This window comes from Vanellus vanellus (assembly GCF_965231255.1).
Source record: "Vanellus vanellus genome assembly, contig: HAP1_SCAFFOLD_89, whole genome shotgun sequence".
NCBI classification, from domain to species: domain Eukaryota; kingdom Metazoa; phylum Chordata; class Aves; order Charadriiformes; family Charadriidae; genus Vanellus; species Vanellus vanellus.
The window spans coordinates 616,635-644,083 of record NW_028126694.1 but is presented as its reverse complement, the minus strand read 5'-3'; the positions used below and the strand labels follow the sequence as shown (position 1 = coordinate 644,083).

Sequence of the window (27,449 nt, the reverse complement as noted above, 5' to 3'; positions counted from 1 at the left end):
CAACTCTCAATCCACCTCACTGTCACCTCATCTAGCCCATACTTCCTCAGCTTCTTAATGAGGATGTCATGGGAGACAGTGTCAAAAGCCTTGCTAAAGTCAAGGTAGATGACATCCACGACTTTCCCCTCATCCAGCCAACCATTTATAACATCATAGAAAGCTATCAGATTGGTCAAGCATGATTTACCCTTGGTAAATCCATGTTGACCACTTCCAATAACTTCCTATTCCTCAACGTGTTTGGAGATGACATCCAGAATGAGTCGCTCCATTACCTTCCCAGGGACAGAGGTGAGACTAACTGGTCTGTAGTTCCCTGGGTCCTCCTTCTTGCCTTTTTTGAAGATCGGAGTGATGTCGGCCTTCCTCCAGTCCTCAGGCACCTCTCCTGTTCTCCATGACCATTCAAAGACGATGGAGAGTGGTCTAGCAATAACATCCGCCAGCTCTCTCAGCACTCGCGGATGCATGCCATCAGGGCCCATGGACTTGTGAATGTCCAGCTTGGCCAAGTGGTCTCTGACAGGGTCCTCCTCAACTGAGGGAAAATCTTCCTCTCTCCAGACCTTCCCCTTTGCCTTCAGAGTATGGGATTCGTGAGGGACAGCTTTAGCAGTGAAGACCGAAGAAAAGAAGGCATTCAGTAACTCTGCCTTCTCTGTGTCTTCCACTGCTAGGGCTCCTGTCTCATTCACCAGTGGGGCTACATTTTCCCTAGTCTTCCTTTTTCTATTGATATACTGAAAGAATCTCTTCTTATTGTCTTTAACTGCAGTGGCCAAGCTGAGTTCTGATTGAGCTTTGGCCCTTCTCATTTTCCCCCTACGTAGCTTTGTTATATCTTGATAGTCCTCACTTTACCCTTCCAGTTCTCTCCCCATCCCTCAGGAGAGGAGAGTGAGCGAGCTGCCGGGTCGGGGCTCAGCAGACGTGTTTCCCTTTCCACTCAGTGCTGTAACAGTTCTGTGCGCTAAAATTTCTTTTCCATCTTGATGACGACAAATTAAATATCATTCATTTTATTCTTGTCCTTCATTCTTAGTTCATAAGACAGCTGTAACTTAAGAGCATTTAGATTCAGGCACGAAGTTTTTAAAACAGCCTTTTTCTCTCATTGCAAACTCCTTCCTATCATTTCATGGTAAGACCTCTCCACGGATGTTGCCCCTAATTTATTTTGGCGGTCTCTCTTTCCTCCATATTTCAAATTTGAGAGGAGTTTATTGTTTTACCAAGCAATGTCAAGGGACAGACCCCCAACTGGTGGAAAGCACAAAGCAGGCCAAATTTTTATGTGGTGGAGCCCAGTACACCACCATTATATTCATTTTGGATCTCTGCAGACCTGTCCCTTCAGCAGAGCGCCTGGAAGGGCTGAAGTCCCTCCATCTGCCCTTCGTATCAGCATTGAAGGTGAAATTATTCCACTCAAAGGTGGTGTTTTGATTCTCATCACAGCCGAAAACACTACACGGGGCAGGAGATATTCCAGGACACCTCAAGGGGCATCACACTCTTCTGGACCGAAAAATGGAATCTCTGGGGTCATGGCGTATGAACACTTGTGGTCAGGGATCTGGTCAAATGACCCAGCTCCATTTCTGTAATGGTGGTTGAGTTTGCTCAAGTAACCCCTGAGCTGATCCCCATCCACTGCTGGTTGTCCTCCTCCATGGGAGGGGATCACAGGGGGCATCCCCTCAACACAGGGGACATCCCCTGTACTCATCCTCCCTGCCAGTCTCTCCAGCAGGGCCTGTATTCCTCCCCTGCAGAGCCCCACGTGAGCAAGCTGTCCCACCACATCTCGTTGAGTCAGAACCCATCACAGTGGTATGACAAGCCGCAGGGCTCCAGCTCCTCCTGCCTGCCATCCACCTCCTCCTGGCTGGGCACGTTTTGGCTGCAGCAGCTCAGCTGTGGCACAAGGGTGGAGCACAGACTCCTCACAGGAAAGCCTAAGCCCTCCTCCTGACCAGAACCATTGTACATCGAGCAGGGTTGGTTTCTTGTAAGGCTCACACTCTCTCAGAACCTTTGGATGCAAACCCTCCGGTCCCATGGACTGGTAAGGGTGCAGTTTGCTCAAGCAACCCCTGGTCTGATCCTCATCTACCGCTGGTTGTTCTCCTCCAGAGACCTGCCTCCAAGCACAAAGGCCTGGGAGACCTTGCTGGCGGTAACTGAGGCAAAGAGGATGTCAAATATCTCGATCTACCTGCACCTACGCTTACTAAATTGAACTGTTGTCCCACAATATTTCTGATTCTTCTTTAGCTGTTCCTGAAGTAGAAACAGCTCATCTTTTTGCCTTTGAGTCTCCTTTCAGTTTCAGTTGAGTTTTGGCATGAACCATTCCCGTGCTTGGAGGATACTTTCTTTGAAAACAAGATGCCTCCAGGCACACCATGAAAATGATTTGTCTGTTCCTCGGCTCTGTCATCATTGGTGTGAGCAAAGACCCCGGTGTGATGTGCTTTGTGTCCATGCAATGCCCACAGCTGTTGGGTAGAGAAGGGACAGACCTTGCCCCACTGATGGCGTCTGACAAGGATGCCTCTGACTGAAGGTATCAGTCAATGGCACGCAGGCTCCAAATCGCATTCCTGGCAATGCCATCTGGGGTGTCTGTCGCACACCCACCCTGAATGGGAATTGCTCTCCTCTTGGTTCTGTGCTGTCCCTGCCAGAGTTGGCATCTCAAGTAGCTCTGTGGGCCTCCATTTAAAAATTAAATTGAGCATTTAGTTTTGACAGGCAACGTGGAGATGAGCATGAAGCAACTGCCAATCTAGTGAGTGGAGACCTGGTGAACACAGCTGATGGAGAGAGAGACAGAGAGCCAGAGCTCTCCCTGTGGCACATGACTCCAGTTGTTCAAACGAATAACTCTAAAAGCTGCCCTGAAAATAATGAGTGGGGACATGTTCAGTGGCCACAATTTGGGCATCAGCTCTCCTTCCAGCTGGCCAAAGGAAATTCCCAGCAGCCTTTAAGAGAAGTTGCCCTGTCGCTATGAACTGCTCCAGTAGGGCTTGCAGTTGCCTGCACATATCTTCGTCCACCCCCGACACCTTAAATGTCACCAGGCGTTGTGTCTGAACAGCCCAACCCTGCCCTCCACCTCCATTAACCGGCAAGGGAGCTGAGGCAAGGAGCTCACGTGTAGCTGTCGATTTTGTGCACACCTGAAGACCTGGGGCAAGAGGAATCCCACCTCCTGTGGGTTTGTGCTGTGCGTGGGAGGGAGCTGAGCGCCCTTCTGGCCCCAGGACTACAAACGGACAAATGAGATGCGCCTATAGACTCATGTGCATCCCTTCCCTCAGCAGGGGTAAAGGAGATCCCTCCCAGTAGCTGACTGGGTGTCCCGTCAAATGATGGGACCAGGAAAGGTGATTCTCAAACGCAAAAATCTTTTCCTAATAGGAGAAATGACAGTGCAGGAAAGAAGTACTTCTGCCCAGCTGAGGGAGGTGACATCAGGGACTCCTTCAGGCTGTTTCCCACCAGGTTCCCCTGGAGCCCCAGGGACACCTCCAGGGAGCCCAGAGGGGACAGAGAGAGTGCCACCATGGGCTGGTCCTCTGCTGCTGAGCTGGGCCGGGCTGCTGGGACGGAGGGAGCTCCTGGCAAGCGGGCAGCGCTGCAGAGAGACAGCTCTGCCCAGGAGCAGGGCTGGGGGCAATGCCTGCAGGCAGCGAGAGGAGAGGAGCAAGGCAGAGGGAACTTAAAGGCAACTGGGAGCAGGAGGACGCTGAGAGCTCACTGAGGGAGAAATCTTCACAGACTTTGACACAGTACATCTCTGGCTGCAGGGCAATGCAGCTCCAGTTCCTGCAAGGATCTCCTAAAACTGGCACATCCCGCAGCTTGTGGCATCAGTAAGGACAACTCTGACAGTTTCTCTGTTGTAGAGGAGGATGTGCTGCAGGTCAGGGACATTCCACTGCACCGTCAGAGGGACAAGAACACGATGACTGCCTTCTCCTAATGTCTGCAGGAGTGTAAAGGTGGATGTGCTTGTGTGGTATCCCAGGGCTGTCCTTGCCAGCAGGGTCCCTGCACCCCGGGGGCTGTGTGCTGGAGCAGGGACTCTGCCGCCTGCCAGGGTCAGCTCTCCACCTTCCTGGGGAGCTCCCCACGGCGCTTCTGTGGGGAGAAGCTGTGGGTGGAAGGAGCATCCCCCAGCAGGGTAGGGTCCTCCTGCTTTTGAGGGTTGCTGCTCACAGGTCAGGGCTGCTCAAAGATGCAAATCACCCCCAGGATATTTCCAAGGGTTTGTCTCAAAAAGAAGATCAAAGCAGGAATCACTATGAAGATAAGGAGCTTTCCTGAGTCTGTCTTTTCAGTTTCCTATTCTGGGAAGGGCATGGGGGAAGAGAAAAGTGTACCTGGAAAAGGAGCTTTCAAGTTTTAACAAGTCACTGAGACTCCTGAAATTCAACTCTGAGAGGTCAGTAGATCTGCCACAAGCCTCCTAAGGTGCCTTCAGCCACTCCTCTGCCTAACGACAGCACCAACATCCCCTCTGCTGGACCTGTCAGGGTTGTCCTGACCTGCCCTTTTCCACCTGCAAAGAGGAACATGCAAACAGGCAGGTTTCTGCCCAGCCCAGGTGAGCGCACAGAGGTTGGGATGGGATTTGTGAGCACTCACAGGGAAAAGACATGGGACAGGGAAACACCTTCCAGGAGGAAAATCTCCAGGCAGCAGGGATATGATCAGGGAATGAGAGGAAACTAAAACCAGAAAGGTGGTGGGAGGGAGAATTCAGAAATCTCCATGTGATCCCCTCCAGTGCAGACCCCTTCCTCTGAGCAAGCCCCCTTGCCTCCTCTCCCACCCAGCAAAGCCTCTGCCCTCAGAGCTGTGGGGTCCAAGGCGTGAAACACCTCCTCTGCAGCCAGAGCTCCAGCAGAGCGCGGTGCAGCTCTCCAGCCGTGTGCCCGCTGCCCTCTGCAGAGCACAGGGGCTGAGAGCGACTGCCAGGCAGTGCTGGTGTCCGGGAGGTGACGTGCCCGGCTGGGTAAGGGTAAGGCTATCCTGAGTGCCCGGCTGCCTCTCCCACGGCCTCTCTGAGCTCACTGTGGTTTTCCTTCTTCCTCTACGGGTCTGTGCTATTGCTATTGCTATCTTGTTCTGGCTGTCAGGCTCTCTGGGGAGGTGGAGTTTCCGCTGCGGACACACACTGATCTTGTGTGTCCTTTAACTCAGCTGTGTCCATGGGAACAAGTGTCCCAGATTTCCTGGCACACGTGGAGATGTGTTCAACGCAGTCTGTAGGGCTGGGATATGAGCCGGCTCTTACTTAATGAAATATCATCATAAGGACAACAGGCTTCCTCCCTGAGGTGTCCTTCCAAGCTGTGACCTTCCCTCAGGATGCAAACCTGTCCTCAGAGCACTTCTGTTTTATCTGAAAGCCCCAGATAGAAGCACTGAGATGTTATGATGGAGGAAATGCTGTTGGGTTGGTGAGATGATCCATGTGTGTCCTTGTCTAGAAGTGGGGGGCTGAGACCTTGAGAAAGGGTGAGACATTTAGCGGTCTGCAGTGACCAGTGTCACCACTGGTGACACCAGTGTCTGGTTGACTTCCAGGGTAAGGTGGGAGTGTGATCAACCTCCATGTGAGAAAGGTGGAAGCCCAAGGCTCTGGGAACAAGATGGAGAGGCAGACACGCTCCTCTCACCCTGCACTGAGCCAGAGGCAATCCTCTTGCCTCACAGGACTCGCTCTGTTCTCCCTGAGCACAGCAAAAATGCTGGGGCTTTCTGCCGTCCAATAACACTCCCCATGTGGGATGAGGGAAGCAGTAAAATACCCAAACCTTGCAACATCCATTCTACCATCCTGGTTCCTTAGCACTGGGAGTGCAGACACTGAAAAGCCCTTCTGCGTTAGAAGTAGGTTCCTCTAAGACAAGAGCCAGGACTGGCTCCTGCCCCCACCATGCCCACACACCCACTGCTGCAAGGCAGGGCTGACTCCTCAGCAGCCAAGAGGCAGAGGCCCTGCTCCTCACAGCACACTCAACCAGCACCAACCAGAGCTGCAGGACCAGTGATGAAGGAAGGTCACCTGGAAAAAGAATGGGGTTTGTGTGTAGCCGTCAAGGGTCTAAGGAAAAAGGCTTTGATTTTCATCAAAAAAATCTCCCCTAACTCTTCATTGCCCCTTCCTCTAAGGACAGGACCACATGCCCAGAGGCAGCAAATGTCCAACAGCAGCTCCATCACCTACTTCATCCTCCTGGCATTGGCAGACACACGGGAGCTGCAGCTCTTGACCTTCTGTCTCTTCCTGGCCATCTACCTGGCTGCCCTCCTGGGAAACAGCCTCATCATCACCGCCATCACCTGCGACCACCACCTCCACACCCCCATGTACTTCTTCCTCCTCAACCTCTCTCTTCTGGACCTGGGCTGCATCTCCACCACTCTCCCCAAAGCCATGGCCAATTCCCTCTGGGACACCAGGGCCATCTCCTACTGGGGATGTGTTGTCCAGTTCTTTTTCTTTGTCTTCTTGATTGTAGGGGAGTATTGCCTTCTCACCGTCATGGCCTATGACCGCTACATTGCCATCTGCCATCCCCTGCACTACGGGACCCTCCTGGGCAGCAGAGCTTGTGTCCGCATGGCAGCAGCTGCCTGGGGCAGTGGGTTCCTCAATTCTCTCCTGCACACGGCCAATACATTTTCACTGCCCCTCTGCCAGGGCAATGCCGTGGACCAGTTCTTCTGTGAAATCCCCCACATCCTCAAGCTCTCCTGCTCACACTCCTACCTCCGGAACGCTGGGCTGCTTGTGTTTGGTTTTTCATTATCTTCAGTCTGTTTTGTTTTCATTGTGCTGTCCTACATGCAAATCTTCAGGGCTGTGCTGAGGATGCCCTCAGAGCAGGGACGGCACAAAGCCTTTTCCACGTGCCTCCCACACCTGGCTGTGGTCTCCATGGTTATCAGCACTGCCACATTTGCCTACCTGAAGCCCCCCTCCATCTCTTCCCCATCCCTGCACCTAGTGGTGGCATTCCTCTATTCGGTGGTGCCTCCAGCAGTGAACCCCCTCATCTATGGCATGAAGAACCAGGAGCTCAATGACGCACTGAAGAAACTTCTTCAATCACTTGTCTTTCAGCAGTGATAAGCAGCCCATGTCTCTTCAAAAGTGATTTTGAATTCCTATCAGCAACCTCCTGTGCTTTGGGCATTTTACCTGTGATAGTCCTGTTTGCCCAGGAGTGTCTACATCCACTCCACTTCTCCAGAGGCATGAACCCAGCCTGACCAGTCTGACTCAAAGGCCTTGTACGTGTGTCTTTCATGATGGTAGAGTTTTTCTCCCACGCCACAGCTTTCTAATAAAAGTAGATTTTTTCAGTCCCAGTGTCTGGAGTTTGAGCTCTTCTTCCAAAGCTGAGGTCAGGAATAGGCTGAAGAGACTGCAGCCATGAGACCATGCTGCTGAGCTGGGGTTCGTCATGGCCTCAGGGGTGGATGGCACGGGGCGATGTGTTGGGGAATGAGTCTGTCCTGAGGCTTTACATGTGGGCGCCCAGTTCCAATGGTAATGATGAATGACCAACAGGGACCTGCCTGGGACTGTCTCCTTGTGGCTTTTGGGCACCGCAGCCCACTCACCCTGCAGAAGAGCACTGCCAGCTCAGGGTCTTGTGGGGACCATGGGGATGGAGCTGGAGTGGCCAGCCAGGCCAACACGGACGCAGTCCCCCAGGAAAAGGGTCTCTGGGGACAGGGACACCCCTGGACACGAGCAAAGGAGCACCTCCATGCTTCCACAGGGGAGGTAAATGAAAAAGAGACCCGTTTCTGCACACAGCAGCTCAGGGCATTTTGCACTGTTGCTGGGGCCGCAGGAGAAGCCTGAGGAGCCCCTGGGTCAGGAGTCTTGTGGTGGGGAGAGGGGCTGGCTCAGTGGGGCTGCCAGCAGTTGGTGATAAGGGTCTCTTGGAGACAAATGCAGGGCACAGTGGGAGACACTGGCCTCTGTCTCCTCATGCTATGGCTGGCCCTCAGCCCTGGGGCTGATGAGGAAGGCTGAGACCACCTCTCTCTGCTCCCCGGGACCTGCTGTGCTCTTCAGAGGGGCTGTGGCTGCGGGGTGAGCGCCCAGAGCTCTGCAGCACCCTGTGGTGGGGATTTCTGTAGGGCCGGCCCAGGCTGGACTTCTCTCCTGGGCTGGTCTGGGCAGGAAAGTGTCTGGGAGAGGACAACACCCGTGTAGAGCTCACCTGGTTGGGTGTGCAGGGGGAGGGCACCTAACAGGGTGCCCACAGGGCAGAGCCAGGTGACACGGTGAGGGAAACAAGTCAGCAAAGGTGCAGAAGAGAGGGGCCCGGTCTACGCCATGTTCCCTGGACACCCCGGGAAAGCTGCACAAGAGGCATTCTTTCTGACCACTCCACACACCGGGCTTTCCATCTCTGGCCGTACAGCCCAGCTCTGAGGAGGGACCTTTGCTTCATGGTCATCCCCATCCTTTGCAGCTTCGTGATACCCAAATACACTGCAATTATTAATAAAAAGGAAACCAGTTTCCTACTGACACTCATCACACACCAAATCCCAGAAGCTCTTGCCACAGTCAAGTCTTGGTCCCTCAGCCAAGCCTGTTGTGAGACAGCTCTGGCTCCATCAGGTGCTCATGGCCTTGTCTCGAGAGATATTGCAAATCTACATTGTTGTAGACTCCGCCAAGTTGCCTGGGTCTGTGCTCCAGTGTATGGCTCTGAGAGATTTCTGGAAAGATAAAACAACAAACAAAACATTTCTCTCAGCCTTTCCTTGTATATAATGTGCTCCAGGCCTCGCCCATCTTTCTGGCCTTTCAGGACTTGCTCCCGCCTGTCAGGGTCTGTCTTGTGCTGGGGAGCCCCAGATTGGACACAGCCGTCCTGATGTGGTGGTCCTGTGGTGGGTCAGCCTTGACCAGCTGCCAGACACCCACCCAGCTGCTCCTTCACACCCCAGACTCAAAAGGAGAAAAGGAGAAAATAAGATGCAATAGCTCACGAGTCAAGATAAAGACAAGGAGATGACTTACGAATTACTGTCAGGGGCAAAGAAGAGTTGACTTGGGGATGATCAGTTTAATTCATTGCCAATTAAAATAGATTTTGATAGTGATAAAATATAATATAATAAAATATTAAAGACCATTCTCCTTCCCCACTCCTTTTTCCCAGGCTCAGATTACTCCATCATTCCCCATTCTTCTACCCACCCTGACTCTGAGACATGTGGGGGGTGGGGGTGGTGAATGGGGGGTTATGGTCAGCACAGAACCTCTGCATCTCCTTCCTCTTTACACTTTTACCCTTCCCGGCATGGGTCCTCTCCACAGGATCTCACCCTATTTCTGGTACAGGCTACGTGTTGTTAATTTCCTTCAGTCTTACTTCTCTCCTTTATACTCACAAAATCACAGAAATATGGAGTTTGGAAGAGACCTCTAGATATCACCTAGTCCAGCCTTCCAGCTGAGACAGGCTCAGCTAGATCAGCTTTTTCAGGGCTTGTCTAGGTGGGTTTGGATATTTCCACAGATGAAGAAATGCAATACATGTTTCAGACAGATGGGAAATTACAAAATAAGCACAATTAAAGTGTTTGGTAATAACAGAATTAGACTACTGAAAGATAGGCCAGCTTTTAAGTGCCTGAAGCTCAAAGCCACAACTGGATTGTTGAGAGGTGTCTGAATGGTGAAAGAGGAAGGGGAAGGGAAATGTAGAGAGCAATCGCAAGTGCTTCTGTGCAGATGCACTGCTGGAAAGGTGCCTTCAGACATGGTCAGTTTAGTTGGGAAATATGAGAAAGATGAGGAAGATTAAATGCGGAGCCTGAGAGAGGGAGTCCTGACAATGCAAGTACAGGGGAAGATCAATAGCTCTCCTCTTCCTATAAAATAAACTCATTTGATCTTATGGGAAAAGACTGATATTTATTACAAATATTCACTTGTTAAGGTGATGAGGTCATGCTCATATGCATGTTAATATTTCTCAGGCTTCCAGGCAGCGCTCTGCTGCCTGACCATCAGTACCCAGTGGTGCCTCCAGAGGGCCCTGTGTCTCTGAAGCACATGCCTGGGCCTGGCCGCTGTCCCAGAGGAGCTGCTGGAGACCAGAGCCCCTGGGAAGCTGCAGCTGGAGCCTGGGCAGAGGGTCCCAGGCACCTACACTGGCACCGCACTCCTGTGTCCCTCTCACTGCATCCCACCCCAATTTTATGATCACTTGCCTTTGCAAACAGAGCACAAAAAATCGCTGAGAAATCACTTATTAAAACAAGACAAAACCAAGCAAAGAGAATAACAACACCAAAAATGTTTGAAGTTTAGAGTTGCAAGAGGAAATCAACCAAAGCACAAATACAGGCTGGGTGCAGAATGGATAGAGAGAAGCCCTGAGGAGAAGGACTTGGAGGTGTTGGTGGATAAGCCCAACATGAGCCACAAATGTGTGCCTGCAGCCCAGAAAGCCAACCACATCCTTAGCTTCATTAAAAGCAGCATGGCCAGCAGGTCGAGGGAGGTGATTCTTCCCCTCTACTCTACTCTTGTGAGACTCCACCTGGAGTACTGCATCCAGCTCTGGAGCCTCCAACAGAAAAAGGACACGGAACTGTTGGAGTGAGTCCAGAGGAGGGTCACAAAGATGATTAGAGGGCTGGAGCGCCTCTCTTCTGAAGACAGGCTGAGAGAGTTGGGGTTGTTCAGCCTGCACAAGAAAAGGCTTCAAGGAGACGTTATAGACCCTTCCATTACCTAAAGGGGGCCTACAGGAGAGCTGGGGAGGCACTTTTTTCAGGGAGAGGAGGAGTATATAAACATTGCGAGAGTACGTAGGGATGCAACGAGGAAGGCTGAAGCCCACTTGGAATTAAACTTGGCCAGGGATGTCAAGGACAATAAGAAAGGCTTCTCCAAGTACATCAGTAGTAAAAGGCAGACCAGGGAAACCGTGGGCCTGCTACTGAATGAGGTGGGTGCCCTGGTGACGGAAGATGCAGAGAAGGCAGAATTACTGATACCTTCTTTGCTTCAGTCTTTACTGGTAAGGCCGGCCCTCAGCAATCCCAAACCCAGGAGCGAAGAGAAAGAATCTGAGAAAATGAAGACTTTCCCTTGGTCGAGGAAGATCAGGTTAGAGATCATTTAGGCAAACTTGACACCCAGCGCCCTGATGGGATGAACCCAGGGGTGTTGAGGGACCTGGCAGATGTTATTACAAAGGCGCTCTCCATCATCTTTGAAAGGTCAGGGGGACAGGAGAGGTGCCTGAGGACTGGAGGAAAGCCAAAGTCACGCCAGTCTTCAAAAAGGGCAAGAAGGAGGACCCAGGAAATGGCAGGCCGATCAGTGAGACCTGGAAAGGCTGGAGAGTTGGGTGGAGAGGAACATAATGAAGTTCAACCAGGGCAAGTGTAGGGTCCTGCACCTGTGGAGGAAAAACCCCATGCACCAGTAAAGGTTGGGGGTTCACCTCCTGCAAAGCAGCTTTGCCGAGAGGGACCTGGGAGTCCTGGTAGACAATAAGTTGACCATAAGCCAGCAATGTGCCCTGTTGGCCAAGAAGGCCTATAGTCTCCTGGGGTGAATTACAAAAGAGCATGGCCAGCAGGTGAAGGGGGGTCATCCTTCCCCTCTACTCTGCCCTGCTGAGGCCGAATCTGGAGTAGTGTGGCCAGTTCTAGGTACACCAGTGCAAGAAACACAGGGAACCGCTGGAAAGAGTCCAGTAGAGGGCTACAAAGATGTTCAGGGGACTGGAGCACCTCTCTTATGAGAAACAGCTGAGAGAGCTGCGTCTGTTGAGCCTGGAGAAGAGAAGGCTGAGAGGGGATCTCCTCAATGCTTATCAATATCTAAAAGACGGGTGTCAAGAAGATGGGGCCAGACTCTTTTCTGTGCTGCCCAACAACAGAACAAGGGGAAATGGGCACAAACTGGAACACAGGAAATTCCATCTGAACACAAGGAAAAATGCATTTACTTTGAAGGCACCAAAGCACTGGAAGAGGCTGTTCAGAAAGGCTAAGGAATGTCCTTCTGTGGAGATATTCAAAAGCCGCCTGGCTTCATTCCTGTCCAGCCTGCTGAAGGTGACCCTACTTTGGCAGGGGGGTTGCACTAGACGATCTCTGAGGGTTCCTTCCAACCCCTACCATTCTGTGATCCTGTGATTCTGTGATCTTCTATGTTTTCTGTTGGCCAAAGGGATTTCCCACCAGTATCCAGGACAATGCCCCCAGATGCTGCCCTGCCTCTCACAATTGCTCCATTAGAGCTTGCAGTTCCCTGCACATGTCCTGAACCACCTCTGGCACCTCAGATGTCACCCGGTGTTTGCATTGGAAAAGCTCCCTCCTGGCCTCTGTCTCCGTTACTCACAGGGCACCTCAGAGGAGGAGCTCACACCGATTTAGGGCAGCTGAGCTGAGGCAAGAGGAATCCCCCCTCTGGTGGGTCTGTGGGGTGCACTGGAGAAGCTGAATGTCCCTCCGGCCTCAAGAATACTGCTGAGGAACACTGAATATTGATGCCTCCTGTAGGTACACACACCCTGGCAGAGCAGAGATTCCTTCCCACCACAGGGATCGATCCGTCCAGGGTTCAGAGAGGGACAGTCGGTGATGACTTCATTGTGCTTCAAACTCTGCTCCCCAGGAGAGACCCCGCTGCCTTGGAGGAGCTGTCAGCCCTGGAGGCGCAGGGACACCTCGAGGGATTGGGGCAGTGAAGGGAGGAGGCAGAGAAAGCCACAGCAGGTCCTCTGCTGCTGAGCTGGGCCGGGCTGCTGGGACGGAGGGAGCTCCTGGCAAGCGGGCAGCGCTGCAGAGAGACAGCTCTGCCCAGGAGCAGCTCCTCTGCACAGCGCAGCAGGGCTGAGGGCACTGCCTGCAGGCAGCGAGGGCAGAGCAGGGAGGCAGAGAGAGGTTGAAGGCAGTCTGGAGAGGGAGGATGCTGAGGGCGAATGGGGGGAGAACTCTTCCCAAAGCCGAGCAGCTGCAGTAGCTGGAGAGATCTCCAAAAGCTGGCACCTCCCACAGCCCGTGGGATCTTTCAGAAGGACGCTCATAATTTCTCTGCTGTGGAAGAAGAGGACATTCTCTAGATTGGGGCTTCCCTGCTTCACCATCAGAGGATCAGGGCATGACGGCTGCCCTCTCCCAGGAACGGTCGAAAGGCTGTGAAGGTGGGTGTGCAGGCAGGGGTGGGCAGGGCTGTCCTTGCCAGCAGGGTCCCTGCACCTCAGGGGCTGTGTGCCAGGGCAGGGACTCTGCCGCCTGCCAGGGTCAGCTCTCCGCCTGCCCGGGGAGCTCCCACGTAGCTTCTGTGGGGAGAAGCTGTGGGTGGAAGGAGTGACCCCTGGCTGGGCAATGTCCTTCACCTTGAAGAGGGCGCTGTGTGGGTCAGGGCTCTTTACACCTCCAGATGACCTCTGGTCATTCCTGGAGGGACTTTTCAAGATGGAGTTCCCTTAATATGAAGGTAAATTTCTTTTGCTGTTTCTTCTCTACGTTGGCTGGGTGGGCAGTGGCACATGTCCAAGAGGACTTTCAAATGAAAGATCAAAGGAGGGACCCTGTAGAGATAAGGAGCTTTCCTGAGTCTGTGTCTTTGGTTTCCAGCTCTGGGGGCTACAGGCAGCACCAGCATCCCCTTTCCAGTCTCACCAGGGTCTGTGGCACCTGCTCTTTAGCCCCTGCACACACACAGAGGCTGCAGGGCAGAGCTGGGCACATGGGGGCTGCCATGGCGTCTGTGAGCACTGGCAAGGAAGAGACGTGGGGGCAGGGAAAGAGCTGCTGGCAGGGCGAGCTCCAGGCAGTGGAGATGGGCAGGGAAGGAGGGAGACTGCTCCTGGAAGCCCTGCTGCAGGGGAGATAGGGGCACCTCCAGCCAGCCCTGCAGTGCAGATGCTTTCCCTGAGTCACCCATCACAGCCCTCAGCCCTCACGGCCATGGGCTCTGGGGTGGGAGTCAGCTCTGTGCCCGGCAGAGCAGCAGGAGAGGCGAGGGGCATCCCTCCTGCCACGTGCCCCATTGCTGCTGCCCAGCGGTGGGGCTGAGGGCACCTGCCCTGCATGATCAGTGTCTGGGTGGTGGTGTGCCCAGCAGGGTGAGGGTAATGCTGCCCTGAGTGCCCGGCTGCCTCTCCCCGTGCCTCTCCCAGCCAGACTCTCATGGGATTTCTCCTGGTTTCTCCACGTCTCCTTTAAAGTTGTCTTTTTATTGCTGTCAGCCTCCCTGGGATGGGAATTTCAGCTGCAGAGTCCCACACTGATCTTCTTCCACTCCTGCCGGTGTGTCCATGGGAACCAGTGTCCCAGCTTTCCTCTGACCTGTGGGGCTGCGGGCAATGCAGGCCGTGGGGGTGGGGAAGGAGTCCATTTTCTCTCACTGAGATCCCATAAATTGGGTAAGTCCTTTGGGTGTCCGGAAGCTGTGAGCTGCCCTCCAGGATGCCAACCTGTCCCATAGCACCTTTGTGTTATCGGAAAGCCCCACAGAGAAACACAGAGACTCTGTGACTGAGGAAATGCTGTTGGGTGGGTGAAATGAGCCGTGGGTGTCCTTGGCTAGAGGTGGGCTGCTGAGACTTGAGAAAGGGTGAGACATTTCATAGTCTGAGATGGATCCTTCTGCTCTCAGCACTGTCTGATTGCATAATAGAAGAGGGAATCCCCCTCCATCTCATGACAGTGCAAGATGGAGGGACAAACCATCTCCCCTGACTCTGCTCTCTGCCCCAGGCAATCCTCATGTCTCACAGCACTCACTCTGTTCCCCTGGAGGGCAGCAGAAATGCTGAGGGTTTCTGACATCCCAGAACAATGCTCAGGGGAGGTGGGGGAGCTGTAAAATACCCAAAACCTCTCCAACTGCCTTCTGCCATCCTGGTTCCTTAGCAGTGCATGTGCAGATGCTGACAAGCCCTTCTGCATTGTAGGTGGTTCCATCAGAACAGGTAGAACATCGGCACGGACCCCAGTCCTCACTCTTCCCAGGGACTCTTCCCTCCTCACAGCACAATCAGCAAGAGTAAACCAGACCTCGAGTCAGGAAGCTGAGGAATGTCTCCTGGAAAAGGAAAAGGGCGTATTACAGGAGGGGCAAAGTCTACGGGAAATGGCTTTCATTTTCCTTAGGGAAATCTCTGGTAACAGACCTCGACCACGTCCCCCTGCCCAGAAGCAGCAAATGTCCAACAGCAGCTCCATCACACAGTTCCTCCTCCTGGCATTCTCAGACACTCGGGAGCTGCAGCTCTTGACCTTCGGGCTCTTCCTGGGCATCTACCTGGCTGCCCTCCTGGGAAACGGCCTCATCATCACCGCCATCGCCTGCGACCACTGCCTCCACACCCCCATGTACTTCTTCCTCCTCAACCTCTCCCTCATAGACATGGGCTCCATCTCCACCACTCTCCTCAAAGCCATGGCCAATTCCCTCTGGAACACCCAGGATATGTCTTACTTTGGCTGTGCTGTCCAGCTCTTTTTCATGCTCTTTTTTATGTCAACAGAGTGTTCTCTCCTCACAGTCATGGCCTATGACCGCTACATTGCCATCTGCCAACCCCTGCACTACGGGACCCTCCTGGGCAGCAGAGCTTGTGTCCGCATGGCAGCAGCTGCCTGGGGCAGTGGGTTCCTCAATTCTCTCCTGCACACGGCCAATACATTTTCACTGCCCCTCTGCCAGGGCAATGCCATGGACCAGTTCTTCTGTGAAATCCCCCACATCCTCAAGCTCTCCTGCTCACACTCCTACCTCAGGGAAGTTGGGCTGATTGTGTTTAGTGCCTGTTTAGTCTTAGGGTGTTTTGTTTTCATTATACTGTCCTATGTGCAGATCTTGAGGGCAGTGCTGAGGATCCCCTCTGAGCAGGGACGGCACAAAGCCTTTTCCACGTGTGTCCCTCACCTGGCTGTGGTCTCCCTCTTTATCAGCACTGCCATGTTTGCCCACCTGAAGCCCCCCTCCATCTCCTCCCCATCTCTGGACCTGGTGGTGGCAGTGTTGTACTCGGTGGTGCCTCCAGCAGTGAACCCCCTCATCTACAGCATGAGGAACCAGGAGCTCAAGGATGCCCTATGGAAACTGGCCCAATGGACGCTGTTTCACCGACAATAACCTGCCACCCCTTCGCTGCACATTGCCCAGGGCTTATCTTAGATCATGAGCCTAATTTTTCTCTTGTCATAACCCTGCTGATTGATATTTTTCTGGGTTTATACTACTTGTGTTTGGGCTTGATCCTACTGGGTCTGACCCTTGCACAACACTGAGTCAGATGTGGCCGGTCAGGTAACAGCTCTTATATGAAACAGGATGTCTCAGGTAGAATAGCAAGAAAAGGGAAAAACAGGGAAAAACAAAACATTGGCGGAGATAAATATTTTTTAATAGAACAGTAACAGAAAATAAAAGCAGTAGCAGTAGCAGTAACAACAACAACAATAATAATAAGTATATATAGAATAAAGTGATGCAAAATATATTACTGTCACCACCCAATGATCATTTGCCCCGCCTGTCTGGAGAAGTGATCACCGATTCCTTCCCCAAGCTGACTCACATTTACTTACTGAGCATGACGTCTATGGGATGGAACATTCCTTTGGCCAGCTTGTCTTGTCTGTGCCCCCCCACCTTCTACGGGACGTTGAAAAAGTCCGTGACTTAATATAAGCATCACTCAGCAACAACTAAAACAATATATGTTAGCAATGTTATTCTCATAGTCAATCCAAAACACAGCAGCTACCAGGAAGGATATTAACTCTATCCCAGGCAAAACCAGGACAGCATCCGCCCCTTATTCTATACCATTTACCTCATGCCCAGGTCTTACACTTTTCCATAAATCACCACCATTTTCCTGTCTTTCATATATGTATATATGCACAGAGATAACTTTCCCTTAGTCCATGGCCCATCCCACTGAAATGTCCATTGAGTTCATTTAGTCCATGACTTTGGGCTCCATTTGTTCTAACTGTCTTTCCCGGCAGGAGACGTGGTGTGTGGTGTTGAATTGTTGCGTGCTGCATCTGGAGCTCACAGCTGGTGTAGCCGGCATGCCCCATGCCCATCATCTGTGGGTTGAAGATGTCGATCTCAAGACAATTCCCGGGTGCCAGTTGCTGCAGCCACTTCTGGTTCCATCACTTCTGCACTTTGCTCAGTTTCATCAAAGTTCATTCTTCATTAATTTAGGTCACTTTCACTGCAATGCCAGAGATAGAGCACATAGCAACCGTATCAGTGATGACATATAGTGGTAATTTAGCAATAAATATCATATCATTTTATTCATTGGACATTCTCACCAAAATCAAATCCCCTTGAGGAACAAATCGATCATCCCCATCCTCCCGCATCACCCACCAAGTGCACTCAGGGCCTTAAAATAAAGGAATCCCACAGATAGTTTTGCCTTTGCTTGTGTCAGGAATAACCCAGACTCTCTTCCCAAACGTATTCAGATCCTCAAATGTTACCTAACCAGGTGGCCTTTGCCAAATGTGTATCCTGTCTTTAGAAGGTCCCACCACCATGACTCTCAGTGTAGTTTATAGCAGTCCGGTGTACTGTTTCATTTTCCCAGAGGCTCGTGCATGGTAGGGGATGTGATACACCCGCCCAATGCCATGCTCTTTGGCCCAGGTGTCTATGAGGCTGTTTGGAAATGAGTCCCACTGTCTGACTCAATTCTCTCTGGGGTGCCATGTCGCCATCAGACTTGCTGTTCAAGGCCCACGATAGTTGTTCAGGGTGGTGGCATGGGTCACAGGGTGTGTTTCCAGCCATCAGGTGTTTGCTTCCACCGTTGTGAGCATGTGGTGCTTGTCTTGGCGGGTTTGAGGGTGTGTGATAGAACCAATCTGCCAGGCCTCCCCGTATTGATATTTCAGCCAACGTCCTCCATATCAAAGAAGCATTAACCGCTTGGCTTGCTTAAATGCAGCACACGTTTCACATTCGTGGATAACCTGTGCAATAGTGAACGTGGTCAAGTCCACCCCCTGGTCACGAGCCCATCTATATGTCTCATCTCTTCCTTGATGGCTTGAGGCGTCATGGGCCCACCAAGCTATGAATAGTTCACCCTTACGTTGCCAGTCCATGTCCACCTGAGCCACTTCAATCTTAGCAGCCTGATCCACCTGCTGGTTGTTTTGGTGTTCCTCAGTGGCCTGACCCTTGGGTACGTGGTCATCTACATGATGTACTTTCACAACCAGATTCTCTATCTGGGCAGCAATGTCTTGCCACAGTTCAGCAGCCCAGATGGGTCTACCTCTGCACTGCCAGTTGCTCTGCTCCCACTGCTGTAACCACCCCCACAGAGCATTTGCCACCACCCATGAATCAATATGGAGGTAAAGCACCAGCTGCGCAGGGGCTCACAGCCGGTCCCGGGTCACCCCTGTGCCTGTGATTTCCCTTTGGGGCACATTCCAGAGCCACCAGACAGGCAGGGATTGGGAGACGGTGTTGGAGGGAGAGCACAGACAAAGCGCTGTAGCACCTCCAGGAGAAGCACCTTCCACTGCCACAGGCTGTGACGTGGGCGATAGCTTGGCTCCCAGCGACACTCATCCTCACCCAGGGAGAGGAAGATGAGTGCTGTGCTTTGCACCGTCTTCAGTGAGCTTTGCCTGGAGGAGAGACTCTATGATGGGTGGCATTGAGTTCAGTGCTCACAAGAACATCCTCTGTAGCTGCAGTCAATAGTTCAGGTCAGTGCTTGGAACAAGAGGGGATGGGGACACACAGCATTTCCCAGGCTGTGTCACGCTGCTTTAGTGTCTCTCCAGTGCTTCCCCCCGATGCGGTGCAGGGCTGGAGCATGGCCAGCCGGGCTTGTCTGCCGTGGGGCGGGAGGTGTTCCTTCCCCACACAGCGCCATTCTCTGGTGGTCTTGTTGAAGCAACGGGGGCACTGGCCCTGTGGCTGTCTGTGCAAAGCCGGAGGCGGTGACTCCTTGTTAAAACAACCGGCTCGTAACACATGAATTAATAAACCTCACGGCCTCCCAGCATGGCTACTGCGTGTGCCCAAATTGGTGCCCCAGGAAGGAGGCACAGAGGATAAGAGGGTCTGGGTTTAATGCAGCAAAGATGCTTTTCCCCCAGCACTGCTTTGCTTTTTTCAGGGCTTTGTTTTCCACCCGCTGGAGCAATGCCGGAAACGATGTCTATAAAATCCCCGGCACTTCACCTGAAATGATGCGGCTCATTATCGAGTACGCCTACACCAGCACAGTACCGGTCACGGCCGACAACGTTGAACGTTTGCTGATAGCGGCCGACCAGTTCAACGTCATGGGCATCGTCAGACTGTGCTGCGAGTTCTTAAAGTCCCAGCTGTGCTTGGAGAACTGCGTCGGCATCTGGAGATTCACCGAGTATTACTGCTGCCTTTATTATTGACTTTATTATTGACCTGCGAGAAGACACCCATGCTTTCATCCCCCATCACTTGGAGGGGGTGACCAGGGTGTCGAGAGAGTTTCTGCAGCATTCTGTCAAAGACCTCCTGTGTGTCCTGCAGAAGGAGGAGCTCAGTGGGAAAGAAGACGCCGTGTTCAAGGCCGTTCTGCAATGGATGGCTCACGACCCGCAGAACAGGAGGCAGCAGGTTGCAGTCTTGCTGGGCAAGGAAGAGTGGAAGGGGGGACAGAGGGCATTTATTTAAAACAAAGAAAGTCTAGGTTATTCTTACCTTAGAAAAAATAAACTCAGCATTTTTGACAGTAAGGACTTTGCTTGAAACTTTTGAAATCCTGCCTTCACAAGGGTATAAATTTGTAGTTCATATTCACTGTACATACACGCCACTCACCCAAATCCCATTGCTTGTTAGCACGTACATGGTTTCCGAAGGCACACGCACTGACACTGACACTATGGAAATGATCAGGTATGTGTTGTCTATGAGTGCCCAGGCCACAGTTGTGTGAGGCATTGCACAAGCATCTGAAATCCTTGCCCAAAAGAGTTTGCAAACCACCTGTTCCTTTCGACTGGGCTCGAAAGGGGGACCATCTTGCACAGGGGAGGATGGCACATCTCTCTCATGTTCTTGAGGCAGTCCTATTCGAGTCATGGTTTCAGTCAGAGTCCTTCCTGAACGATCATTGCCTGGGAGGACAGCACCATAAAGGCAGCCTTCGGGGCCACCCCTGGGGACAATTCTCGGCCTTCGAGGATAACATCATGAAAACTTTCCAACTGCCCATGCTGTCCCAGGAGAGAGATTGGGACACAAAGTATGGAATTACACGAGTGATTCTCTGTTCACGAGCACGAGTGGTCCCAGTCAAATTGGGACACCCCAAATGCAGTTTCACACATGGTTCTTATACCTTTAGAGCATTCAGGTACAACACAATTTGAGTGATCGCTACGTAACACGCACACGCAGGCTGCTGTTTGGCAAAGCAACTCTCATGCTGTGGCATCATCATCCACCTGCTGCTCTCCTAATGGAGACGTCCCTGGAGTCGGTCTTGCTGCAGTTCCTTATCTCTGATGCCAGATGAGGGGAGGGTTTCACAGGGGTGTCAGAGGGGCTGGGAGGATGGTGTCATCCGCTCAGTGCTGGAGCATCCTTTCTTCTTCAGGCTGGGGGCTGTCTTCTCCTCCCGACAATGAGCTGGGTCCTGTAGTCATGCTGACTGAACCATGGCTATGCAGTACGCAATAGAAACGCTGTATATCTTAAGAAAGTTCATACAGTTTCGTACTCTAAAAAGTAATTGTTACAATAGTTCTGGAATGAGATTTTCCTAACAGTCCCTCCTTTTCCTTTCACCGTCAGGGTCACACTATACTCTTCATTATTTAAGTCGTAAGTCAAGTTCATAAGGTAATATTACACTGTAAACACACCCATCTAATTAGAAAGCAAAACAAGAGAGTGAATACAACAACCCAAATCCTTTCAGTTCACAGTCCTGTTCTTAAGTCTGGGAGCCAAGAGGTTAGCCACCCAAAGAGATTTAGGGGAGATCCCTGCCCTATTTCGTGTAATATTTTTAAATGAGTCTTTCTCTTTTTTCTCTCAGTTTTGTTTTTCTGATCTTGACTGACATAAAAACCCCAGCAGCTCTTATTCAAGAACGCACCTACTCTGTTCTGTACTTCTAAAGGGTGCTCTAGAGCTAAGCCATTCTATATTACCATTTTTGATAAAAATTTGATTTCTTCCTCTAAGGCTGTCATACTGCCTGCCCTCATTAATGGCTTTTTCTAATTCTCTTGACACATTCGCAGTAGCCCTTTCTAGTTTTGCGGTCCTTCGCTGTGGGATAAAATCTGATATAGACAGGTGGAACTCAGTGCCACATTATCAAAGATATTTGTGAAAGGCAGGTCCTGCTTGACTAACCTGATCTCCTTCTACAACGTGGTCACCCGCTCAGTGGATGAGGGAAAAGCTGTGGATGTTGTCTATCTGGACTTTAGTGAAGCCTTTGACACTGTTTCCCACAGCATTCTCCTGGAGAAACTGGCTGCTCATGGCTCGGATGGGCACACGCTTTGCTGGGTAAAAAACTGTCTGGAAGGCCGTGCCCAGAGAGTGGTGGTAAACGGAGTTAATTGCAGTTGGCGGGCGGTCAGGAGTGGTGTCCCCCAGGGCTCAGTGCTGGGGCCAGTCCTGTTTAACGTCTTTATCAATGATCGGGATGAGGGGATGGAGTGTACCCTCAGTCAGTTTGCGGATGACACCAAGCTGGGGGGGAGTGTTGATCTGCCTGAGGGTAGGGAGGCTCTGCAGAGGGATTCGGACAGACTGGACCCATGGGCCAAGGCAGACTGTAGGAGTTTCAATGAGGCCAAGTGCTGCGTCTCACACTTTGGCTACAACAACCCCCACCAATGCTACAGGCTTGGGAAGGAGTGTCTGGAAAGCTGCTCACAGAGAGGGACCTCTGTTGGTTGACAGTAGCTGAACATGAGCCAGCAGTGTGCCCAGGTGGCCAAGGCGGCCACCATCATCCTGGCCTGTATCAGGACTAGTGTAGTCCTGATTTTCCCCCTGTACTGGGCACTGGGGAGGGCGCATCTTGAGTGCTGTGTTCAGTTTTTGGGCCCTCACCACAAGAAGGACATTGAGGCACTGGAGCGTGTCCGGAGAAGGGCATCGAAACCGGTGAGGGGTCTGGAGCACATGTCTTATGAGGAGCGGCTGAGGGAACTGGGGTTGTTTAGCCTGGAGAAAAGGTGGTTGAGGGGAGACCTTATCGCTCTCTAAAACGATCTGAAAGGAGGTTGCAGAGAGGTGGGGGTCCACCTGTTCTGTCAGGTAACAGGTGTTAGAACAAGAGGAAATGGTTCAATTTGCACCAAGGAAAGTTTCAACTGGATATTAGGAATAATTTCTTTATTGAAAGGGTCATCAGGCATTGGAATGCGTTACTCAGGGCGGTGGTGGATTCCCCATCCCTGGAGGTGTTTAAGGGTTGTGTAGATATGGTGCTGAGGGACATGTTTTAGTGATGGGCTTGTCTGTGTTAGGGTAATCATAGAATCATAGAATCAGTGAGGTTGGAAGGGACCTTTAAGATCATCAAGTCCAAACGTTAACCTACCCTGATAAAAACACCACCACTTCTAAACCATGTCCCTAAGCACCTCATCTACCCTTTTCATAAACACCTCCAGGGATGGTGAATCCACCACCTCTCTGGGCAGCTTATTCCAATCTTTAATAACCCTTTCAGGGAAAAAATGCTTCCTAATATCCAATCTAAACCTGCTCTGACATAACTTGAACCCATTTCCTCTTGTCCTATCACTTGTCACCAGGGAGAAGAGGTCAGCTCCCATCTCTCTAAAACCTCCTTTCAGGTAGTTGTAGAGGGTGATAAGGTCTCCCCTCAGCCTCCTCTTCTCCAGGCTAAACAACCCCAGATCCCTCAGTCGTTCCTCATAAGGTTTGTCCTCCAGACCCTTCACCAGCTTTGTAGCCCTTCTCTGGACACGCTCCAGCACCTCAATGTCCTTCTTGTAGTGAGGGGCCCAAAACTGAACACAGTACTCGAGGTGAGGCCTCACCAGTGCCGAGTACAGGGGGATGATGACTTCCCTAGTCCGGCTCACCACACTATTCCTGATGCAGGCCAGGATGGTGTTGGCCTTCTTGGCTGCCTGGGCACACTGCTGGCTCATGCTCAGCCGGTTGTCCACCAACACCCCCAGGTCCTTTTCTGCCAGGCAGCTTTCGAGCCACTCCGCCCCCAGTCTGTAGCGCTGCATGGGGCTGTTGTGACCCAAGTGCAGGACCCGACACTTGGCCTTGTTGAACCTCATACCATTGGCCTCTGCCCATCTGTCCAGCCTGTCCAGATCCCTCTGCAGAGCCAATCTACCCTCAAGCAGATCAACACGCCCATCTAGCTTAGTGTCGTCTGCGAACTTACTGAAGGTGCATTCGATCCCCTCATCCAGATCATTGATAAAGATATTAAAGAGAACAGGCCCCAGCACCGATCCCTGGGGGACACCACTTGTCACTGGACAGCAACTGGATTTAATTCCATTTACCACCACTCTCTGGACACGGCCATCCAGCCAGTTTTTTACCCAGCGAAGAGTACACCTATCCAGGCCATGAGCAGCCAGTTTCTCCACGAGAATGCTATGGGAAACGGTGTCAAAAGCCTTGCAAAAATCCAGGTAGATAACATCCACAGCTTTTCCCTCCACCACTAAGTGGGTCACCTTGTCATAGAAGGAGATCAGGTTTGACAGGTTTTAATGATTGGACTATGTGATCTTACAGGTCTTCTCCAATATAGGAGTTTCTGTGATACTGTGATTCTGTGATGATGGCCCTGGGGCAACCTCGCCTGGGTGTCCAGTGGGCACAGGCACAGCCCAGACCCTGCTCTGCTGGTCCATCATGTCTCTCGCAGGAGCCCGGCTGTGCCAGGACACTGCTGTGTGTCCCCACCCTGCACACTCCCACACTTCAGCTCTTCCCTGGGGTTTTCCTCTCTGGGGCACTTCCCATCCCCACCAGCCCAGACACTCCCTGAACCTGGCTATCTCCTGCCCTCTCCCCAGCACAGACCAGCAAAGCAGCCCCATTGGGACTGGTCCAACAGCAGGATGTGCAGGCCAGTGAGACTGTCCACCCAGCCGGCATGCTGAGGAGATCTCCACCCCAGGCAGCTTGCAGCCCCAGCTGCCAAATGTCCTCCCAGGATGGCATGAGAGAATTGGCCCAGGGCACCCTCAGGAAGGTCCTTTGGTCCCAGGGACAGGCAGCCTGCCCCGAGCTGCCCCACCGCAGATAAGGGTTCCTCTTGCCATGGCTGCCCTGCACACACTCGGTGCCCTGCTCTTCTCCCGCCACAGCCCGTCTGCCCTCAGAGCCTTCTCCCGAGAGAGCTCATCCGTGCTGGCCTGGCCAGCCGTTCCTGCACCCCCTCCCCAGGCGTCCCACAGCCCCTGAGCTGGTGGTGCGGCTCTGCAGAGCCGGGGGCTGTGGTGCCCAGGGCCATGCTGGTCAGGCTGGGAGGCAGACCCAGCTCAGATGGCTCCTGCCCCCTCCACCTCAGCACACAGATGAGGCCCCTGCAGCTATAGAGAACATCTTGGAGAATGGGTCTCAGACAAACAAGTCAGTGCAGGGCCCTTTATTTTGTTTAAACACACAGAGAGAGCAGCTCCTTATTTACAGAAAGTCTCTGCCTCACACAAGACAGGCAGATGCTGACATCGAAAAAGGATAAAGGATGGCTCTGTTCTTTTGTTGACAGCATTCATACAACCATGAAATCCAAACACCAAAGACACAAAAGGAAAAACTCTACCAAAGAGAGTCTGGGCCTGTAATGAGTTACATTATGAGTGATATGCAGAACAAGATGGGCAGTTCATTGCTGCTTCTGAGAAGAAACCAGTCATCCATTTCCTTAGGGCATCCTTGAGCTCCTGGTTCCTCATGCTGTAGATGAGAGGGTTCACTACTGGAGGCACCACTGAGTACAGAATTGACACCAACAGGTTCAGGGATGGGGAGGAGACAGATGGGGGCTTCAGATAGGCAAATATGGCAGTGCTGACAAAGAGGGAGACCACAGCCAGGTGAGGGAGGCACGTGGAAAAGGCTTTGTGCCGTCCCTGCTCAGAGGGCATCCTCAGCACAGCCCTCAAGATCTTCACATACGAAAAAAGAATGAAAGCAAAACAAATGAATCCTAGTAAGATGCTAACTACCAGAAGCCCAGCTTCCCTGAGGTAGTCTGAATGAGAGCAGGAGAGCTTGAGGATGTGGGGGATTTCACAGAAGAACTGGTGCAGGGCATTGCCCTGGCAGAGGGGCAGTGAAAATGTATTGGCCGTGTGCAGGAGAGAATAGAGAAACCCACTGCCCCAGGCAGCTGCTGCCATGCGGACACAAGCTCTGCTGCCCAGGAGGGTCCCGTAGTGCAGGGGATGGCAGATGGCAACGTAGCGGTCATAGGCCATGATGGTGAGAAGATAAAACTCTGCTGAAATGAAAAAGACAAAGAAAAAGAGCTGGACAGCACATCCTGCATAGGAGATGACCCTGGTGCCCCAGAGGGAATTGGCCATGGCTTTGGGAACAGTGGTAGAGATGGAGCCCAGGTCCAGAACAGAGAGGTTGAGGAGGAAGAAGTACATGGGGGTGTGGAGGCGGTGGTCGCAGGGGATGGTGGTGATGATGAGGCCGTTTCCCAGGAGGGCAGCCAGGTAGATGCCCAGGAAGAGCCCGAAGGTCAAGAGCTGCAGCTCCCGTGTTTCTGCCAATGCCAGGAGGAGGAAGTGGGTGATGGAGCTGCTGTTGGATATTTGCTGTGTCTGGGCAGGGGGACCTGTCCAAGGAGGAAAAGGCAGTGACAAACTGGGAGAGACCTCTCTGAGGAAATCCCAATGCCATTCCTCACAGAAATCCCCCTCCCACAGCTGAATGAGGAATGACCCAGCTCATTCCCAACCCCACAAACTCAAAGACACCCTCACTTATCAGGCAAAATACTGCTTCGAAACCTACTTTCCATGAGGACACGTCTGGGGCAGGACTCCCAGAGTCAGAGTCAGAAGAGAAGCTGACCCGCACCCCCTCCCCAATTCCTGAGATGCAGAGTTCAATAGAGGGGTGGGGAAACGAGGAGAAATGCGCCTGTGCTCTGAAAAAAGGAAGCGAGGAGAGGGAGTCAGACAGGCGTGCAGTGAAGCCTTCTCCTCAGTGACAGTGTCTCCAGACAGAGACACTGAAGGACACTTGCTTTTATGTTGTGCATCACTTGTAGGACACACTCACTTCTCCTGGACTGGAGGTGCAGCTGCCGAGAAGGCATCTCGAGCTCTGGACCCTGTGGCTGTGGGGCGGGCGGGAGAGGAGAGCAGAGGCTTCCTGCGGAGAAGTTGTCTGAAGGTCAGGGGATGGCGGGAGGTGCCGGGATCCCCCCTGCCTGGGCATGTCTGGCAGGAGCTCCCTCTGTCCCTGCCTGTGTCTGGGCTGCCAGGAGCTGCCCCTGCCTGGAGCTGCTTCTCTGCCCCCGGGTCTCCTCCCTGCCAGTGCCCCAGAGCCCATCCCACCCGCTGTGTGCTCAGCTCTGCCCTGCAGACCCCTCCTGGCAGCACAGCGCTGTCCGGGGGCATCTCTGGGTGTGCGGGGGCTCAGGAGGGCTTCAGGGAAGTGCTATCGAGAACGGGGGTTTCTGTGCCTTCTCCATAAAGGAGAAATCCATTCCCACCACCCACTGCCCACCCAGCAGCCAAGAGGAGAAATCCCACATCACAGACTTGTTCCCTTTCAGGGGAAAGGTGCCTCGATGTCCTTTTTCAAAAGGACTCTGTGCAAAAGTCCTGGGGGTGATGGGGATCCGGGAGCAGCCCTGACCCACACAGGTCCATCTCAGCAACAGAAGGCATCTGCCTTGCTGGCAATCACTCTTTCCACCCACAGTTTCTCCCCACAGAAGCTCCGTGGGAACACCCTGGGCAGTCGGAGAGCTGACCCTGGCAGAGTCCCTGCCCCGGCACAGAGCCCCAGGGTGCAGGGACCCTACTGGCAAGGACAGCCCTGGCCACACCTGCCTGCACACCCCTACGCACACCTCCACAACCATCCCCAGCAGAAGGCAGCCCTCGGGCCCAGTCCCTCTCACCGGGCCGCAGGGAAGCCCTGCTCTGGAGCACATCCTCCTCCTCTACAGCACTGAAACTGAGAGAGTCCTCCTGACAGAGCCCAGCAGCTCTCAGATGGACCAGCTTGAGGAGATCCCTCCAGGAACTGGAGCTGCATTGCCCGGCACCCTGAGACTTACCACACAGAGGCTGGTGAAGATTTCTGCCCCATTGAGCTCTCAGCACCCCCCACTCCCAACTGCCTTTAAGCTCACTCTGCCTCGCAGGTC

At 52.7% G+C, this 27,449-nt stretch overlaps 2 protein-coding genes across 2 annotated transcripts in view; one reads left to right on the top strand and one right to left on the bottom strand.

Annotated features, from left to right (window-relative positions):
* The window catches only part of LOC309685867 (olfactory receptor 14A16-like), a gene marked incomplete at both ends in the record, with an annotated part of 61,098 nt that overhangs the window by 28,201 nt on the left and 5,448 nt on the right, over positions 1-27,449 (bottom strand). The window contains one exon of the mRNA XM_082501565.1: positions 25,596-25,901. Within this exon, the coding sequence (XP_082357691.1) occupies positions 25,596-25,901 (306 nt within the window). The remainder of the gene's footprint in view (positions 1-25,595; positions 25,902-27,449) is intronic.
* On the top strand, positions 6,224-16,177 carry LOC309685843 (olfactory receptor 14I1-like; the record flags this gene model as incomplete). The annotated part of the gene is made up of 2 exons (XM_082501547.1): positions 6,224-6,668; positions 15,675-16,177. 2 exons carry the CDS (start codon positions 6,224-6,226, stop codon positions 16,175-16,177), a joined length of 948 nt encoding a protein of 315 aa, XP_082357673.1.